Source organism: Typopeltis vanoorti, chromosome 7 (assembly GCF_054136105.1).
Source record: "Typopeltis vanoorti isolate ZY-2024b chromosome 7, IOZ_Tvanoo_1.0, whole genome shotgun sequence".
NCBI lineage: Eukaryota > Metazoa > Arthropoda > Arachnida > Uropygi > Thelyphonidae > Typopeltis > Typopeltis vanoorti.
Window position 1 is genome coordinate 4,969,276 of NC_143555.1, and position 15,002 is coordinate 4,984,277.

Consider the following 15,002-nt stretch of genomic DNA (forward strand, 5'->3'; position numbering starts at 1 on the left):
TTGTACACAACCTGTATTAATAAAAGTTTTTGTGTGAAATACGGCTTTTTTTTTTTCTTTTTTTTTTGCTCGACGATACGCAAGCCCTTTGTTAAAATTTCCATAGCTCACCACTGGGTCCACCCTTTCACGAAATTCATAATCATGCTTACTAACATTTTCATATCATTATCACGTTTGCATATCTGATTACTTAAACACATTTTCATTGTTCTTCCCACAATGATCCAGTTTATCTGACTCTTTGAATTACATCTCACCCCAATAAACAATTTCTCCAGATTCCAATGCAAAATCGAATCACATGCAGGCTGTCCCTCTTATACAAGTCTCTTTTATCAAACTCACTCATTACATCCAAAAACTTACACTCATTTCTTCTGCATAGCCTGCACATTGAATCATCTGCTACAGTTTTCACTCTCTTGTTGTTCTTTTTCACTTATTCCATAAATATTTTCTCTCATAATGCATTTGTCACTACATAAATCATTTTTTCCTATGAGCACTACTAACTCTTTTACTGTTAAGGTTCATCACATTCTTAATTTTCATTCTTGGAAAGCTCATTGATTCCATCATCTAGTGCAAATTTAATGAGTGAATCACCATACAATATTGCTTTTTTTTTTTTACCTTCTAACTGATTACTTAACTATTATTCATTAGCTTCTTACTAACTTTTGTGCTTTGTTCTGCTTATTTTTCTTATGTTGTGAATTAAAAAAAAATTTTTTTAAATGCTTCAGAGTGGGTAGTTCATCTCCACTGGTACCCAATTAGAGATAGCTGGCCTGAGGCTATCACTAATTAAGCAGTACGCAGTGAAGAGAGATGGCTCAACAAGTGCCACCATCTCATGGTTCCTAACCCTAACACAATAGATTTATTAATGTCTGAAAATAGAGTTGGTTCTATGGTTGATTTTCTTGAGTTTACAGGACGAAAAAATGTGGCGCTAGCGTCGCCGTAGCATGTGGCGGTGAATTTGAGCTGTGTAGAAGAAAGTGATTTTTAATTGGTGAATAGTCCATTTTTTTCCCGTTTTTCTATGTTTTTGAGTGCTAAATCGTTTCTCTGAATACGAGTGTACTTCAGTGGTTGTTTTTTGGAAGTTAGTTGCTGTCGCGATATAATATATTTTGGTTACCTTCGGAATCAAATGCATAACGGTGGAAGACAAAACGAAGCTAAGTTTTCATTACTGTATTTAGTTATATTTCATTTTATTTAGTGTACTTAAATGTTTTGTTTTGCTTGTAATTGTTTGTACTTTTTTTTTTCCTATTTATTTAACGGAATTTATTAATTGAATAATTAACGATTATGCTACTCGGCAGTAAGGAATGATGACGGATTCAGCAGCAGTCGCAAGTGGCGTATCGCCAAGTCCTCCGCCATTTAAGGACTCAATTATTAGCAATATCATAAGGGACTTTGTGGCATACAGTACTTGCAGCATGTATGCATCTCGGGAATTAGATATGTGGATTGAGAAAGAGAGTGGAGAGTGTATATGTGCAAAATGCAGGCAGTTGGAGGAAATAAGTGCATTAGAAATATCGATATCCGACTTTGTTGCTCCAGGAACTGGGAATGAATGTAGGAAGACAAGTAGTGTGATAGGAGAGAATGAAAAAAAGATATATATGAATGAGAAAAAAATAGTTGATAGTGTGGAAGGTGTGAGTGACTGTGAAAGTTTAGGAGATGGTTTTGTTTGGGAGAGTGAATTTAGATTAAGAGTGACTGACCTGCAGAGGGAGATAGATGAGTTGAAAGAGGAGGTGGAATGTCTTGTGAAAGAGAGCAGAAGTATGAAAGATAAGATTAGGAGAATGGAAGAGATAAATGCAAGGAGAATCAGAGTAGGTGAGAGAGAGAATTTAGGGAGTATGAGTGAGAGGTATGGGGATGCTAGAAGAGGAGAGAATGGAAACAGTAGAAGAGAGGGAATGAGAGAGAGGTATGGGAATGCTAGCAGATGAGAGGATGGAAACAGTAGGAGAGATGGAATGAGAGAGAGATATGGAAGTGCTAGAAGAGGAGAGAATGGAAATGGTAGGAGAGATGGAATGAGAGAGAGATATGGAAGTGCTAGAAGAGGAGAGAATGGAAATGGTAGGAGAGATGGAATGAGAGAGAGGTATGGGAATGCTAGAAGACGAGAGGATGGAAATAGTAGGAGAGACAGAATGAGAGAGGGATATGGAAGTGCTAGAAGTGGAGAAAATGGAAACAGTAGGAGAGAGGGAATGAGAGAGATGTATGGGAGTGCTAGAAGAGGAGAGAATGGAAACAGTAGGAGAGAGAGGTATGGGAATGCTAGAAGAGAGAATAGCAGTAGAGGAGAGGGAATGAGAGAGACCTATGGGAATGAAAGAAGAGGAGAGAATGGAAACAATAGGAGAGAGGGAATGGTAAGAGGTATAATGTATGGCAACTCAATGATCCGTGGTGTTCAAGATAGGATGCGTGAGGAGTGTTTGCCAGGAGGAACAATAGAAAGGGTGGCTATGGCAATTAAGAGAGGTGAAAGGGTGGATGAGATGATTGTGATGGTAGGAACGAATGACTTGAGTGGTAATGTAAGTCAGGCAGCGAGAGATATGAGGTTTTTGCTTGAGACTGTACGGAAGAAGACAGAGAGAGGAAAAATAGTGTGTGTGTGTGTTGCCTAGGTATGATAATGATGAGCTGAGCAGAAGAGCAGTGATATTGAATGGCATAATAGCAAGAATGTGTGACAAGAGAGGACTGGTATATGTGGATGCTTGGAGTGCATTTGAGGAAAGAGAGGAATTGTATGCGAGAGACCGTTTACATTTGAATGAGGAAGGACGTAGGCATCTGGAGAGATTGCTGTTCTGAAAGAGTCAGTGTGTCCCAGGGAGGATGATAGCAAGGGTGGCCTCTTGTGGGAATGGATACTTGGGAGAAGGGAGACGATGTCAGGTAACACTGAGCCCAGTGGAGTCTAGAAGGGATAATGCTGGGTATAGAAACAATGGCATTTATATGCTTTATACTAATGCCAGGAGTATCCGGAATAAGGGAGAGGAATTGGCGGCACAGATAGCATCAGCCTGGCCAAAAATTATTGGGATCACTGAGACGTGGTTGACAGAAGGGGATATAATAACAGGAATAGAAGTCGCTGGGTATAGCATTTTTTGTCAGGATAGGAGGGGAAAGCGTGGTGGTGGGGTACTGCTTATGATAAGTAATGACCTATGTCCTCTAAGAGTGGAGGCTTTGGAAGGAAGTGAGACAAATGATTTTGAGAGCATATGGTGTGCGGTAGAGGTAGGCAAGACAGGATATTTAGTGGGGTGTTGCTACAGACCCAGGAGCACGGAGGATGGGGACCAGGAGATGTTTAGACAGCTAAGTTTGGCAAGTGCAAGAAGAATGATTGTTATGGGAGATTTTAACTACAGTAGTATAAATTGGAGAGAGGAAGATGCATATAGCAATAGTGGAATGGAATTTCTAGAATTCTTGAAGGACAAATCTCTTAGGCAACATGTAACAGAGGGAACAAGAGGTTCAAGAGTTTTAGATTTGGTTATAGCATCAAAAGAGTTGATAATAACTGAGATGACATCTCTCCCACCAGTTGGAGAGAGAGTGACCATATGGTTTTGACTTGGAAAATAAATAGACATGCAGGAGTATCAAAGAGACAGGAACTTATGTGGAATTATAATGCAGGTGATTATAATAGTCTTAGACGTCAATTTCGGGAAGTTTCATGGAGGGAGGAATTGGAAGGCCGGGATATCGTTAGTGCGTGGGAAATTGTGAAAGAATATTTGTTAGCAGCAATGGTAAGTTGTATACCACGAGTGAAGAAGAGGACACAATTTAGAGTAAAGTGGATGACAAACAATATTAAACAGGAATTGCATGTGAAAAAGAGGCTATGGAAGAGATATAAGGAGACAGGTGAAGAGAGGATGCGTGAAGAATATAAGACACAGGCCAGAAGAGTGACTAGTGTGGTAAGGAAAGCAAAACTGGAATATGAGAGGAGATTGGCCCTAAGATCCAAAGAAAATCCTAGGGAATTTTTTAGCTATGTGGCCAGTAGGAGGAGAAATGACTGTGGAAGAATGATATTGTGGGATAAAAATGGGAATAGAGTGACTGAGGCAGAGGACATAGTGGAATTGTTCAATGACCACTTTATTGGAGTATTTCATCCTGGAGGAGTCAGTTTTAATGCTAGAGGGATAGGGCAGGGTCAAGGTTTAGAGGTACAGGAGGAAAGTGTGTTTCAGATACTGAGAACTCTGGATGTCAATAAAGCTTTTGGACTGGATGGTATTTCACCACGAGTTTTGAGAGAATGTGCTAGGGAACTGACAGTGCCTTTAACCTGGCTTTTCAATGAAAGTCTGGCTTCGACAAAGGTGCCCAGGGAATGGAAGAAAGGTAAGATAGTGCCATTGCATAAGGGTGGTAACAGACTGGAAGTGTCTAATTATATACCAGTCTGTGTGTCATCAGTAGTTGTTAAGATCTTGGAGAAAGTAGTGAGGGACCGTATACAGCACTGGGCAGATGAGGGTAATGTTATCTGTGAGAGTCAACATGGATTTGTGAAAGGGAGCTCTTGTTTTAGCAATATGCTAGCCTTTTATAATAAAGTTACAAGAACATTAGATGAGGGAAAGGCATATACTGCAATTTTCTTAGACTTAGCAAAGGCATTTGACAGGGTTCCACATGATAAGCTGATATTTAAGTTGCAACACATGGGTCTGGATGTCAGATTGGTCAACTGGATTCAGGATTGGCTGTCTGATAGGTATCAGAGAGTTGTGTATGGTGGAGCAGTTTCAAGGAGACAGAAGGTTACAAGTGGGGTCCCACAGGGCTCAGTACTAGGACCTATATTGTTTAACCTTTATATCAATGACATTGCCAGTGGATTGCAAGGGGATATTCAGTTGTTTGCAGATGATACGAAGCTGGGAAGGATTATTAGTAATAGTGCAGATGTGGTAGCCCTGCAAGAGGATTTGAATAAGCTAGATAGATGGGCAAATGAATGGGGGTGTCAGTTTAATGCAGCAAAATGCAAGGTCTTGAGGTTTGGGAAACATCGATGGGATGCTGCATACTCTATGGGAGGAGTTATACTGGAGGAAGTTGGGGAGACAAGAGATCTGGGGTTGATGATTGATAGAAACCTGTAGTTTAGGGGACACATTGCAAAGGTGGTGAAGGTAACACAGACGATTGCTGCAATTATGAGAAGGACACTGACCTGCAGAGATAAGAGGGTTATCATTCCGTTGTATAAGTTTCTGATCAGACCACACTTGGATTATTGTTCTCAGATTTGGTCCCGAGGATTTGAAGGGGATAAATTAACTGTGGAAAATATACAAAGACGGATGACAAAGTTGGTCTCAGGACTGTACAAGGATAGTTATGAGAATGGGCTGAGGGAATGTGGACCGCAGAGTTTGGCGGATAGAAGGAGAGGTGATATGATTGAGACTTTTAAACTATTGAGAGGTGGTTACAGGGTTGACATTGGGGAGTTCTTTCACTAGGTTGAACAGTGGAAAGGAGTGATGACAAGAGGCCATCCCTGGAAGTTACGAAAGGAAACTGTGAGCAAGAGGGTGAGGAGTGGTTTCTTTGCATGGAGGGTGGTTGAGCTGTGGAATGCATTGCCTGATAGAGTGGTGAGGGCAAGAACGGTCAATGAGTTTAAGGAGTGGTATGATAGACTTTATGTTTCTTAGGGGGAACATCCCCTCGATGAGTCTTGACAGACTTTATGTTCTTAGGAAGGACCTCCCACAATGAGTCTTTTGACTCCATGGAGGCCTGAATAATAATAATAAAAACCCAAGTTTCCAGGAGAAAAAAACCCGCTTGCCCATGCAAGAGATCAACTAACTCGGGAACTCGTCGAAAAAAGGCTTAGAAAAATTTCCTCTAGTCGCTGACTAGATTTAAAACCAAGAAGTCTTCCTTCGTGCGGTCAAGCGCCATAGTGTGTAAACGCCACATCCACTGAGCTAACTGCCCACTCGGTCTCCAAAAAGTTAGATAGGGCTGAAACGGCTTCGGCTACTCCCTATACGGGAATAAAAAAGGCATTAGCTGATTTTTTTTTTTTTAAATGCTTCTTGACCTTTTCTAACTACTTGTTCAGTTGAAAAATAATTTCTATTAACCTGGAAATTTCAACTGTCAAAGTGTCTTCATTGGTATTGTACGGTATCTGCTATTTTGCGATATAAGATTTTTATTAAATTTTTAGCAGTGGCCAATTTAAATTAAATAAAGAAATAAATAAATAAAAAGGAAAGGATAACTTTTAGTTTGCCATGTATGTACACATTTCCTAAATGTAGAGTAAAAATGCATTATTTCTTGTGATCAGAAATTTCTTTACTAATGTTACATATGTTACATATAAGAGAAATCTCTGTATAGTTATGGCTGTTGCAAACTGTTTAATTGCCAAATTTATTTGTAAAAAGGACTCGCCTCTAATTTCGTTTTTTTTATTTCTGTAACTTGAAAGATGAGAACATTGAACTTTCTGATGACATTTTCATGTCATTAAAGAACTGTAGTCTTGTTCATAACAAGCAATGGTTTTAATTTTGTCTCATTGCTATGTTACTTATTGCACCAGCCAGTTTGTACTTGTGCAAAGTTTGTACTTCCAAAGAGGAAATTAATGTAGTGAGAGAGAATATTAGAACAGCTGTTGCACTGATGAGAACAGAGAAAAGAAAAGACGTTCTAAAAAGTTGGAGGTTTAGGGGAGAAAGAGTTAAGGAATTCTTAAGCCAAAAAGGTGGAAAAGAGCATTATGAGGGGAAACAAAGTTACACCAAAATTAATGGATGAATTTCTTTCAGAGTAAGCTAAGCAGTTAGATAAAAGTGATATATATTTCTACCGAAGCAATGGACAGTTCCTTTTGATATTATGCAGCAATCTTATCTAGTTAAATGCTGTGAACCCAAAAGTAATAATTTTTTTTATTCGAGGATAAGGAAGAGGTTTTTAGAAGAAAAACAGGAACTTCAAAATTATTTTTGTATTTCAAGAAAACAGAAAAGAAACTGATATGCTAAAGAAGATATGAAAGAAAAAATACTATTTTATTTAAGAAAGTGCACAAATTATTTTTGTGCTTTAGAAGAAAAACAGGTAAGAGTTAAGTAATTATATTTTAATGACCATTTGAGAGAAGAAACTGTACTTTATAAGTTTGAATTAACTGCTTTTGCTTGTGTGTTCTCATCAAATCCTGTGTTATTCAAGAGAAGACAAAAAATCTTGTGTGGTGTTCGTGTTCTTTAAGTCTGATGTTTAAGTTCGTGAGCCCTTTTCTCTTTAGGAGAAAGTTGTATTTCTAATGCAAAGTTGTATATAGCACTTGCAAAACACAAACATTTTAAACAAACTGTTATAAATTATTTTTGAATTTTCTTTATCTCTCACTCAATCTCTTAAGTTACTTAATTTTATAATAATATCCTGATCCAAATCTGTGATATTAACTATTGAAATACTCAAGTATATATTACTCTGGTATATGACAGCCAGACATACAGTATCATACTATTAATGTTTTAATGCTTTTCCAATATTTTTTTTAATGTTCTCATCTTTGGCATCTATGTTAGCCTTTTCTTTTGATGCCACTATTATTCTGTTGGGGTTATGGAGTCGTTTTTAAAGACTGAAGACATTTTTAAAGATCTCAAATTAACAATGGGTCTATAAATAAATAAGTAAATATACCAAATGCTGATTTAAATTAAATTATTTCATTAAAATTTAAATAAATAAATTTCAAGAACAGTAACAAAACTTACTTTGGATATTTCTGTTACAGCTACAGATATGATCGATGCTGAATCCTGTGTAATCAACTTCATTACATCTCCAAAGGAAAGTCTTCCAACACATATCTTCACATGTTTCTTCATGCCATCAGAACTTAAAGAGGGATATGGATACATTTACTTAGGTAATAACAATGAAATAACAGTCAGAATTCTAATGGACAAAAATTTTTAAAATAACATTTTCTAAAGTTTTGTTCATTGTTCACTTTTACAAACTAAGTTCACTGTTTGTATTGAGCTGGTTAACTAGCTCAATGTGTTCACATATGCTACTGGATACATGATGTCAACTGCTGTTTTTTTTTTTAAAAAACCTTTATAAGATATAAATTTCTCTCCTATTTACCTTCCTTTTCAGTATTTTGTTAATTTTCATTCCTGAATAAGCACATTGAGAATGTGAAAAACAAGCCAAATGGATTGAATTTTTTTTTTTTTTTTTTAATTTAATGCAGGTGACTATACAGATATTACTTATGTAAAAATTTGTGCTTGAAAGTAAAATGATATATCAAGCACACTTATGTTTGATGCTTAGGCTTTTTTCTTTTTTTTGAGCAACCTACAGCCAAAGCAAAAGACAATAATTCTGTCAGAAAGAGTACTACATCTTCACTGGTTTAAAAAAACAGTTCAAGACTGGCAGTCCACTCTTGAAAAACAATATTGTGAACAGCAACACAGCATAAAAAAAGGAGAATAAATTGCAAAAAAACAACGAAATCAACCCTCCTCCCACCCACTAAAAAAAAACTTTTAAAAATGCCAAAATTCTAGTCATCAACAATTTCCATATATGTACCCCAAAGGGATGTTCAGGTTACTATGACAGCACTACATGATTAAGTTTACATTATTATTAATCTCCTAACAACAATTTTCCTCCATATCACCCTATTACTTGTGAGAACTCCAATATTGTCATATCTAGCATTCCATGCTTCAAAGGCATTGAATCAATCCCCCCCCCCTAGACACCCATTTTGCTATCCCTTCTATTCATCCATTCTATTTAAGTGGCCATACTTCCTTAGATTAGCTCTGCTTACACATTATTGAAATTCCACTCAAAAAATCACTTGTCTCATCCACAAAAGATTGTAAATATATAGCACATTAGTACTATTATTATTATTATTATTACCACGGGCTACTCTAGGAGTCCTTAGACTCATCGAGGGAGGCCCTAAACATCATGTTCACACAGCTGTTCAACATTCTCACAGTATCTATCATACCTTGCCTTGAACTCGCTCACTGTCACAGCACCCACAACAGACTCTGGCAGCTTATTCCACTCATTTACCACTCTAAAAGTAAAGAACCCAGCTCTAACACCCCTGCTAACCACGCTCTTGCCCAGCTTCCATGGGTGTCCCCTAGTTCTCCCACCACCAGTCCTGATCTCAAAAATATCATCTGAATTAATCCTATAGAATCCTTTTAGCAATTTGAATGTCTCAATCATATCTCCCCTTTTTCGCCTATCAACTAGTTTCTGCAACCCACAAATCTTCAACCTGTTCTCATATGGTGCATTCCATAGACCTGCTATCATCTTAGTCACTCGCCTCTGGATCCTCTCAACCTCCTCCCCATCAAGAAGGAACCGAGGTGACCAAATCTGGGCACAGTAGTCGAGATGAGGTCTTATCAGGGCTCGGTACAGAGGTACAATAACTTGTTTTTCTCTGCTCGTCAAGGTATTTTTCAACAACCAAGTGAGTTGATGAGCTGATTTAGCTACTTTCGCAATGTGCCCCCTAAACTTCATCTCCCTATCCACCAACACTCCCAAGTCCCTGGCCTCAACAATCTCTTGGAGTACAGTTCCACCAATGTGGTATACTGCTGCTAATCTTTTCACTCCGAAATGCATAACCTTACATTTTGTCACATTAAATTGACATCCATTCTCCTTAGTCCAGAACTCCAATCTATCTAAGTCATCTTGCAAGACTTTGACATCTTCTGCATTCACTATCGCCCTACCCAACTTTGCATCATCAGCGAGCAAATGAACTGTCCCACTTAGACCATTCCCTATATCGTTAATGAACAGATTAAACAGCAGTGGTCCAAGAACAGAACCCTGTGGCACACCACTAGTCACAGGCCGTTTTTTGGACTCTACTCCTGAATAAACTACTCTTTGATATCTCTCCATCAACCACCCAGCTATCCATCTCACCAACCCTATATCCATTCCCATATGTTGTAGTTTACGGATTAGAATTCCATGTGGTATCCTGTCAAACGCCTTTGCCAGGTCCAGCAGTATCGCTGTAAACCCATTTCCCTTATCCAGTTCAGCCGTCACCTTGTTATAAAACTTGAGCAAGTTACTGAGGCATGATCTACCCTTCACAAAGCCATGCTGTCCTCTGTACAGTATCTCATTTTCATCAATCCATTCCTGTATTTTTCCCTTGACTACTTTCTCCAAGACCTTGACAACGACTCCTGATATGCTGATCGGTCGGTAATTTGCAACCATAGTCTTGGATCCTCCTTTATGCAGTGGAACTATTTTCCCCTCTTTCCACGCCTTCGGGACTAAGCCAGGCCTGAGACTCAGATTAAACAACATGGTCAAGGGCACTGATAATTCATTAGCCGCTTCATGCAAGACCCGTGCCAGTATACCATCCAATCCTACAGATGTATTCACATTAAGGTTCTGTAATAGACTATTCACCTCCACTTCATTCATTACAATTCCCATATAAACTAATGGTTCCTTCATTTTTTCAACGTCACCACCTGGATGATATACTTTTGCAAAGTGCGCGCTCAGTAACTCCACTATATCGACTGGTTCAGTGAACTCTTTACCATCGTCATTCCTTAAAATCATTTTGCCATGTACAGTTTTTTTCTTGCTTGCAGCATATTGAAAGAACTGTTTGGGATTCTCTTTTGCTTGCATAGCTAGTTTCCTTTCATAATCGGCTTTTTCTGTTTTTACCACACTCGTTACCCTTCTAGCCTGTACTTTATACCGTTCGTGTGCCTGCAGGTCACCCCTTTCTTTAAATTCCCTCCATAGTTGTTTCTTTTTTTGCAGCTCAAGCTTAATGGTGTTATTCATCCATTTAACCCCTCCTTGTTTCACTATTCGGACCTTAGGTATACAATCAGCCATAACCTCCTGTTAATGCTCTTTGATCACTTCCCATGCTCTATCGACGTCCAGCCCTTGCAGTTGTACATGCCATGGCACTGATCCAAGCAATCTCCTAAGCTTGTCATACTTGCCAGCACGGTAATTCCACATATACCCTGTCTTAATCACAAATTTCACACCTTTAGCCACCTCCCAGGTCAAGACCTTATGATCACTCTCACCAATAGGTGGCAACATGGTCATATTCATTACAGTCAAATTCTCAGATACTATTACCAGGTCAAGCACTCTCACACCCCTAGTATTTTCAATTACATGCTGTTTCAGATAGTTATCCCTTAATAATTGAATAAAATCCATTTCCTTCCTCACATGTGTCCTCTCCTCCTTCCAATCAATGTTACCATAGTTGAAATCCCCCATAATAATTACCCTCCTTCCACTCATTTCATCAATTTGTTTATGCATACCATCTCCACCATCTATTCCATCACCTGGTCTATAGCAGCACCCAACTGTATATTTTATTCTGCCAGTATCAATCTCACACCAAATAGCCTCAAATGAGCTCCTTTCACTATCCTGCAATACTTCAATTCTCCTTGGCTGCAGTTCATCAGCTATCATCAATAACACCCCTCCCCCAATTTTATTCTCTCTGTCCCTCCTAAACATACTATAACCTACACATTCTATCCCACTAACTATATCATCTTCCGTCAGCCATGTTTCACTAATGCCAATAACCTGTGGCCAGGAAGAGCCAATCAAGGCCAAAAATTCTTCCTTCTTGTTCCTAATACTCCTGGCATTAGTATTCATGAATTGCAGTGTTCCCTTTGTCCCACCCCTATCTTGATGCGTTATTCTAAATATCCCATTCCCATTTTTTTGTCCTTATTGCTGGCTCAGGTACATTATATACATTTTTACACTCAACTGTCTCACTGATGTCTGGATATCCACTTCCCCCCCTCCTTGGTAGTTCTAGTTTCCCTGGTTCTGCACATCCATTTTCACTTCATTCAGCAACACTTTTTCCAGTCTCCACACACCAAGTCCATTCAAATGCAGTTCATCCATCTTGTATAAGTCCTTTCGCCCATCAAACTCATTCCACACGTCCACAAATTCCACACCACACCGTCCGCATAACCTGCGCATAATATCATTTGCGATTATGGCCCTCCTTCTAAACTCCTCTCTGTCATACCGCGATAACAGACTCACCATTCTAACTCTGTCACTCTTTTCTTTCGCTACCTTTAACAATACTTTCAAGTCCTCTCTCATAAAAAATTTATCACCTTTCAATTCATTCGTACCAGCCACAATTGTTATTTCTTTCACCCTCTGTTTTTGCACTCTAATGCTCTCACTTACATCCTTAAATTTCGCACCCGGCAAGTACGATTTAGTTACACTCCCATCTATTACTCCTCTTAATAACGAGTCACCATACAATACTCTCTCCTTCATTTCGGAAACTCGCCCACGCTGTTTATTTCCGTTAGCCGAATCACTCTGGAAAGAGTTTTGCAGGTGCTCTAATTGCCGCTGCGCATCTTGTATCACTGCGCACAGCCTAGCGATCTCACTTCCTACAAATAATTCCTCATTTTTTTATCATTCAAACCATTTTCTCTTTCTGTATAATTGCTCTCACTCTTTCTTAGATCACCGCTCACATTGCCATCTTGTACACCGCAATTCCCTATCGAGCCACTATTTTCACTCGCATTCACTATGGGTGATACTAATGTGCTATAACTAAAAACACACATAATAACCACAGTAATGACTATTTAATTCGTAAATATTTCATCCCAAGTATCTTGGGACATCATCAGTACAGTAGTTTAAACAATACTAGGAATAACATACAGTTAGGGCGCATGATTACAATGGAATCTCAATATGCGTGCATAATGTGTTATAGAATTAAATATTACTGAAAAAAAAATTGAAAAAAATTAAAAAAATAAAAATAAATAAAATATATATATATAAAGATTATTTTACACAATTTTGTATGACAATTTCCCATACTTTAGGAATAATAAGAACATCGTTGTGGTTTAAATTTGGTCTGTGTAGTAGGGCTTCAGCACTTTCTTTATATAAACGTTCATATTTATATAAAGATCTGTGTAAAAGTTTCGACTTCTCCCAATGGATCCTATGGTTTGGATTTTCAACTCTGTGTTGGGAGAGACTAGATTTCTGCGGTTTGAAAAGACAAATGTGGTCTTGATGTTCCAAGATGCATTTCTGAACAGACCTACCTGTCTGACCAAAGTAAATTGTGTAAAATAATCTTTACCCCCCCCCCCACCCCCCCCCCCCCCCACCCCCCCCCCCCCCCACCCCCCCCCCCCCCCACCCCCCCCCCCCCCCACCCCCCCCCCCCCCCACCCCCCCCCCCCCCCACCCCCCCCCCCCCCCACCCCCCCCCCCCCCCACCCCCCCCCCCCCCCACCCCCCCCCCCCCCCACCCCCCCCCCCCCCCACCCCCCCCCCCCCCCACCCCCCCCCCCCCCCACCCCCCCCCCCCCCCACCCCCCCCCCCCCCCACCCCCCCCCCCCCCCACCCCCCCCCCCCCCCACCCCCCCCCCCCCCCACCCCCCCCCCCCCCCACCCCCCCCCCCCCCCACCCCCCCCCCCCCCCACCCCCCCCCCCCCCCACCCCCCCCCCCCCCCACCCCCCCCCCCCCCCACCCCCCCCCCCCCCCACCCCCCCCCCCCCCCACCCCCCCCCCCCCCCACCCCCCCCCCCCCCCACCCCCCCCCCCCCCCACCCCCCCCCCCCCCCACCCCCCACAGTAGGAGGAGAAATGACTGTGGAAGAATGATATTGTGGGATAAAAATGGGAATAGAGTGACTGAGGCAGAGGACATAGTGGAATTGTTCAATGACCACTTTATTGGAGTATTTCATCCTGGAGGAGTCAGTTTTAATGCTAGAGGGATAGGGCAGGGTCAAGGTTTAGAGGTACAGGAGGAAAGTGTGTTTCAGATACTGAGAACTCTGGATGTCAATAAAGCTTTTGGACTGGATGGTATTTCACCACGAGTTTTGAGAGAATGTGCTAGGGAACTGACAGTGCCTTTAACCTGGCTTTTCAATGAAAGTCTGGCTTCGACAAAGGTGCCCAGGGAATGGAAGAAAGGTAAGATAGTGCCATTGCATAAGGGTGGTAACAGACTGGAAGTGTCTAATTATATACCAGTCTGTGTGTCATCAGTAGTTGTTAAGATCTTGGAGAAAGTAGTGAGGGACCGTATACAGCACTGGGCAGATGAGGGTAATGTTATCTGTGAGAGTCAACATGGATTTGTGAAAGGGAGCTCTTGTTTTAGCAATATGCTAGCCTTTTATAATAAAGTTACAAGAACATTAGATGAGGGAAAGGCATATACTGCAATTTTCTTAGACTTAGCAAAGGCATTTGACAGGGTTCCACATGATAAGCTGATATTTAAGTTGCAACACATGGGTCTGGATGTCAGATTGGTCAACTGGATTCAGGATTGGCTGTCTGATAGGTATCAGAGAGTTGTGTATGGTGGAGCAGTTTCAAGGAGACAGAAGGTTACAAGTGGGGTCCCACAGGGCTCAGTACTAGGACCTATATTGTTTAACCTTTATATCAATGACATTGCCAGTGGATTGCAAGGGGATATTCAGTTGTTTGCAGATGATACGAAGCTGGGAAGGATTATTAGTAATAGTGCAGATGTGGTAGCCCTGCAAGAGGATTTGAATAAGCTAGATAGATGGGCAAATGAATGGGGGTGTCAGTTTAATGCAGCAAAATGCAAGGTCTTGAGGTTTGGGAAACATCGATGGGATGCTGCATACTCTATGGGAGGAGTTATACTGGAGGAAGTTGGGGAGACAAGAGATCTGGGGTTGATGATTGATAGAAACCTGTAGTTTAGGGGACACATTGCAAAGGTGGTGAAGGTAACACAGACG

The 15,002-nt window shown here is 40.5% G+C and overlaps 1 protein-coding gene across 1 annotated transcript in view; it reads right to left on the bottom strand.

Moving 5' to 3' along the window:
- Positions 1-15,002, bottom strand: part of LOC150104459 (NIF3-like protein 1) — a 157,289-nt gene that overhangs the window by 21,966 nt on the left and 120,321 nt on the right. Inside the window, exon 6 of the mRNA XM_090395556.1 lies at positions 7,863-7,986. Within this exon, the coding sequence (XP_090251682.1) occupies positions 7,863-7,986 (124 nt within the window). The remainder of the gene's footprint in view (positions 1-7,862; positions 7,987-15,002) is intronic.